Source organism: Neomonachus schauinslandi, chromosome 6, assembly GCF_002201575.2.
Source record: "Neomonachus schauinslandi chromosome 6, ASM220157v2, whole genome shotgun sequence".
In the NCBI taxonomy this organism is placed as follows: Eukaryota; Metazoa; Chordata; class Mammalia; order Carnivora; family Phocidae; genus Neomonachus; species Neomonachus schauinslandi.
The window spans coordinates 57,843,506-57,849,717 of NC_058408.1; the positions used below are offsets into that span (position 1 = coordinate 57,843,506).

At 42.6% G+C, this 6,212-nt stretch overlaps 1 protein-coding gene across 1 annotated transcript in view; it reads right to left on the reverse strand.

Moving 5' to 3' along the window:
* Nucleotides 1-5,511, reverse strand: part of TIPRL (TOR signaling pathway regulator) — a 31,595-nt gene extending 26,084 nt beyond the window's left edge. The window contains exon 1 of the mRNA XM_021682658.1: nt 5,327-5,511. Within this exon, the coding sequence (XP_021538333.1) occupies nt 5,327-5,430 (104 nt within the window). The 5' untranslated portion in view covers nt 5,431-5,511. The remainder of the gene's footprint in view (nt 1-5,326) is intronic.
* Nucleotides 5,512-6,212: the final 701 nt, after the last annotated feature.

The following is a 6,212-nucleotide window of genomic DNA, read 5'->3' on the forward strand; positions in this document are numbered from 1 at the left end:
CATGCTCTCTCTCGCTATCTCACTCTCAAATAAATAAATTAAATCTTTGAAAAAAAAAAAAGAATAAATATGGGTTCTAATCCTAGGAGAAGACCTAATGTACCATAGTCTCATGTTTCCATAAACTTCATGTTTCTGGTAGACTTTTTGTTCTTACACAATTATATTAATTATAGTTATGAAGAAAAGACAGCACTTAAGGAGTCTGTTTCTTGTAGGAAAACAACCTTTCCAATATATTTCTCAACTTGTCACAAGTTTTAAAAGGTGGTAATAAAGAAAGCAAAAGCACCAACACTGATGAGGGAAACCAGCACTTGCTTACATGGATTTCTGGAAGGACTGTGTTAATTTACATCGTATCCCCTGGGGCACCAATTAAGCAAAAAGTACAAGGAATTTAATCAAATTTATATCCTGACTCAAAATATCACTTTTGGGAAATCTATAATAAAGAAATAATCTCCAATGCAGAAAAGAGCTATACACATTAATACTCATAACCATCTTATTTATAATAGTAAAAAAGAAATACTCAGAATGTCCAATCGTAAAGAAATAAATGGTCATGTATACTACAGTCTATCCATACAATGAAATATTATAGAATCATCAAAAATGTTTAAAGAGAAAATACAATATAGGAAAAATGATTATGATTACAATAGTAAGAAAAAAATGGGCACATATACTTATTACATCTGTGTGTATATATGTATGCACATATCACTGACCTAACATTTTAAGTTGCACATCTTTATTTTTTTTAAAGATTTTATTTTATTTTATTTTTAAGATTTTATTTATTTATTTGAGAGAGAGAGAAACCACATGAGAGGGGGGAGGGTCAGAGGGCGAAGCAGACTCCCTGCCAAGCAGGGAGCCTGATGCAGGACTCGATCCAGGGACTCCAGGATCATGACCTAAGCCAAAGGCAGTCGCTTAACCAACTGAGCCACCCAGGCGCCCTTTTTTTAAAGATTTTATTTATTTATTTGACAGAGAGAGAGAGAAAGAGACAGCAAGAGAGGGAACACAAGGAGAGGGAGTCAGAGAGGGAGAAGCAGGCTTCCCGCCGAGCGGGGAGCCCGATGGAGGGCTCGATCCCAGGACCCTGCGATCATGACCTGAGCCGAAGGCAGACGCTTAATGACTGAGCCACCCAGGCGCGCCAAGTTGCACATCTTTAGTATGATATCTAATAATGTTATTTTTTCATCACAATTTTAAGTAAAATTTATTCTTAGTTATTAGGAGACAGAAAATATTAAGTACTAGAGAAATTAACACTCCTATGTTCATTGCAACTCTACTCACAATAGCCAAGATGTGGAAACAACCTAAGTGTCTATCCACAGATGCATGGATAAAGAAAATAGGGTTTACATATACAATGGAATACAACGCAACCTAAAAAAAAGGAAAGAAAGTCTGCAATATGGAACAACATGGATGAACCTTGCAGGCATTATGCTGAGTAAAATAAACCAGTCACAGAAAGACAAATACTACATGATTCTACTTATATGAGGCATCTAAAGTAGTCAAATTTGGGGGTATCTGGGTGGCTAAGTCGGTTGAATGTCGGACTCTTGATTTTCGCTCAGGTCATGATCTCAGGGTTGTTAGATCAAGCCCCAAGTTGGGCTCTGCACTCAGCACAGAGTCTGCTTGAGATTGATTCTCTCTCTCCCTCTGCCTCTGCCCCTTCCCCTGCTCTCACAAACACACTCACTCTCTGTAAAATAAATAAATAAGTAAATAAATATTTTAAAAAAAATAATAAAATAAAATAGTCAAATTTATAGAATCAAATAGTGGAATGGTGGTTACCAGAGGCTGGGGGGAGGGGAAAATAAATTACTAATCAACAGACATAAATTTTCAGTCAAGCAAGATGAATAAGCTCTAGAGATCTGCTGTACAACATGCTACCTATAGTTAATAATAATGTGTCGTACACTTAAAAATTTGTTAAGAGGGGAACTACAAAAGATCCTGAATAGCCAAAGCAATCTTGAGAAAGAAGACCAAAGCTAGAATATCATGCTCCCTGATTTCAATCTATACTACAAAGCTATAGTAACCAAAACAGTAGGGTGCTGACACAAAAACATACACATTGATCAATGAAACAGAATAGAAAGTCCAGAAATAAACCCACACTTATGGAGCACCTGGGTGGCTCAGTTGGTTAAGCTTCCAACTCTTGATTTTGCCTCAGGTCATGATCTCAGGGTCTTGAGACTGAGCCTCACATGAGGCTCTGCAATCAGCAGGGAATCTGCTTGAGATTCTTTCTCTCCCTCTTCCCCTCCCCCCGCTCGAGTGTGTACTCGCATGATCTTCCTCTCTCTCTCTCACAAATAAATCTTTAAACCCACACTTATATGGTCATTAATCTTCAACAAAGGAGGCAATATACAATGAGGAAAAAAGTCTCTTCAATAAATGGTGCTGAGGGAAACTGGAAAATCACATGCAAAAAAAGGAAACTGAAACATTTTCTTATACTGTACACAAAAATAAATTCAAAATAGATTAAAGATCTAAATGTAAGACCAGAAACTATAAAACTCCTAGAAGAAAACATTAGGCAATAAGCTCCCTAACATCAGTCTTGGCAACATATTGTGGATCTGTCGCCTCAAGCAAAAGTAACAAAAACAAAAATAAATAAATGGGACTATACAAAACTAAAAAGCTTTTGCAGAGTGAAGGAAACCATCAATAAAGTGAAAAGGCAATCTACTGAACAGGAGAAGATATTTGCAAATGATATAACCGATAATGGATTAATGTCCAAAATACATAAAGAACTCACACAACTCAATATAAAAAAACCAATCTAATTAGAAATGGGCAGAGCAGCTGAATAGACATGTCTCCAAAGAAGACACAGAAACATATGAAAAGATGCTCAACATTACTAATCATCAGGGAAATGCAAATCAAAACCACAATGAGATATCACCTCACACCTGTGAGAATGGCTATTACTAAAAAGACAAAAAAATTACAAGCGTTGGAGAGGATGTAGAGAAAAGGGTACCCTCCTACACCGTTGGTGAGAATGCAAAATGGTGCAGCCACTATGGGAAAGAATAAGAAGGTTCCCCCCAAAATTAAAAACAGAACTACCATACAATCCAGCAATTCTACTTCTGGGTATTTATTTGAACCAAACAAAAACACTAATTTGAAAAAACATACATACCCCTATGTTCACTACAGCATTATTTACAATAGCTGAGATATGAAAGCAATCTAGGTATCCATTGAAAGATGAATGGATAAAGACAGATATAGATATATATACACACATACTTCCAAGAAAAAAAGTACAAACTTCCAATAAAAAAAAAAAATTGTTAAGAACATAGATCTCATGTTAAGTGTTCCTACTATAATAAAACAAAATTTGAAAAAAGAAAATACTAAATACTTAAAAGATTTAATAAGATGAAGATTAAGTGTATTGGAATAAATATTCCATAAAAAACATCCAATTAGGGGCGCCTGGGTGGCTCAGTCGTTAAGCATCTGCCTCCGGCTCGGGTCATGATCCCAGATACTGGGATCAAGCCCTACATCGGGCTCCCTGCTCCACGGGGTCCTGCTTCTGCCTCTCCCACTCCCCTGGCTTGTGTTCCCTCTCTTACTGTGTCTCTCTCTCTCTGTCAAATTAATAAATAAAATCTTTAAAAAACAAATAAGAAAAAAATCCATCCAATTAAATAAACTTTAACTACTTTACTGAATAATGCATATGAAATAATATAAGATGTGATTCTCCGAATTTGCCCCAATATATCTGGAGAAATTTGGTGGTCCTACAAAATATTCCAGTTATATATGTAAAATAATTAGTCACTAATCTACGCTGCTAACCATCCCTTCATGACTCTCTTCCCTGGTCACTTCCCTCGGCCTAAATCTTAAAATACCAGTGCGCCCTAGGGTACTATCCCATAACCTTTTCCTTTTCTTCTGGATGACTTCTGTAAGATCTTAGTTCACTCCCAAGGCTCCAGGTATCAACCAGAAGCTGATGATTCCCAAACCTGAACCCCTGGACAGTCATGTTTTTTGAGTTCCAAGATAAATGCTTACTATATCTCCACTTATGACCCGCAACACAACTCATATTTCAACAATCTAAGCTGTTCCTCTATCCAACAACTGCCCCAATCTGTTCCTCCTCCTGTTTCTACCTTGTTCAGGGACAAAACTTCCCATGCAATAGCCCAAGCCAGAAATCTTGTCATCAGTATAGATTACTCCTTCTTCCTCCCTCCTCCTATCAATTGGCCATCAAATCCAGGTACTCCCCTTCTAACTAGTCTCCTTACCCAGTCCTGCAGCCCCCAATCCATCCTCCACATCGCCTTCAAAGAAATCTTTCAGAGTGTACATCTGACAATGTCACTCCTTTGTACAAAATTACACCGGCGGTAGTCACGTGAAATACAAATTCCTTAGCCTGTCATACAAATTCTCTCAGCATCTCCACTCCCCTGGGGCCTACCTCCCATTTCCCACTACTCCCCCTTTGGTACATCATGCTGCAATCACACAGAAATGGTTCTTCAAACAAATCCAGGCTCGCACTCTCCCTGGCCTCCCGGCTTTACACGTGTCCTGTGACACCCCCAAACTCTGTTCAGATTCAGCTCAGGCATCACAAACGCCTCACAGCTCGTACCATGCCTGGCCTCCTGGCTTTACACATGCGCCCATCCCCACTCCATCCAACCGACTTTATCAAGATTCACCCAGGCATCCGAATTTCCCGGACGCCCTGTCCCTCTCAAAGATCTCAGATAACCCCGCGTATACAGCTCTATCAGATATTCACACGGTATTACATGGCCTGTCTCTCTCATAAGACTGAATTCCTGGAAGCAGAGGCTCTTTCATCTTCCATATCTCAAGCGCCTGGCACAGCACCCGACATGCTAAAAACCAAGCCCATGTATCATCCCCCCTACGAACCCCCAAGAAAACAGGTCACAGCCACCCAGGAAAAAAAAACGGTCTAAAGGTGTCTCATGCTGGGGCAGGTAAGACCTAGGGCGAGGGCGAAGTCCACCAGCACAGTCATGCTCTGCTCAAACCCGGGCGGAGTGACAGTTGCACGGACGCAGGTCAGGGCGAACCCCCACCGAAGGACAGGAGGTGGCGATCTATTTCAAGGGTCCCGTCCTCACGCACGGAGCCTCCGCCCTGGCGAGGGTTGGGGCTGCGCGCAGCTCGCCCTGCCTCCCGCCCAGGCCCAGCTCCCCGGCCCGCTCCCCGGCCCGCGCCCCGAGTCCCGGAGCCTCACTTCTCCACATCCGCGGACTTCATGATGTGGGTCTTGGACGCCGTCAGCTTCCAGGGCCCGAAGGAGAAGTCCTGGTGGCTGCTCTGGAAGCCGTGGATCATCATGGCCGAGGCGGCACCGGCGCGGGTCTCACGGAACACGCTGGAGCAGCGGCGGCAGCGACTGCGGCAGCGGCAGACACCGGTTCCTCCGCCTCCGTCCGGCCCAGCCCCCTCGGCTTCCGAGCCGTTACCATGCCCGGCTCCTCCCCGCCCCGCCCCCTGCCGGCCGACCCGGACGCGGGCCCTCCTTTCCTCATTCTCCGCCCCTTCGACTTTTGCTTCCGGGACCAGTTGCTAATGTTGCGTGACCTACGTCTTACGTCACGATGCACCGGAAAACAGAAAAGGGGAGAGACAACTGAGGGGCGGGGCTTCTGCCGCAGGGGGTGTGGCCAGGGACGTACCGCCCCTCCCGCTGGACTCTTTGGATGACGTCATCTGGGGGTGTTTTACAGAACTCTAGTGATGGAGAAGGCGAATTCGGCAGGATCTTTAGAGAGCTCGCAAAGCAGTGTCATTACGTCGCATGTTGACGAATCAGTGTGCAGAGGAAATGTCCTATATTTTTCTGTCGAGGCCAAAAAATAGAAATCCCTTAGAATTTAGGAGGTCCAGCACCAAGTGTTACATGATTCAGAAGTGGACATCTAACTACTGTTGACTAAGACAGACTCCTATCAAAAATTTCAGACTTCAGACAGTTCAAGACTTTCCTAATCTAGGCCCCTGGAATAGTGGAAGCAACACTGGAGAAACTGGTATTAAATCCATTTTTGCAGTGCTGTTTTGGGCATCCTTCGGCAAACCTCTTAACTAATGATTTTGGCTTCAGTTGCCTCAAAATG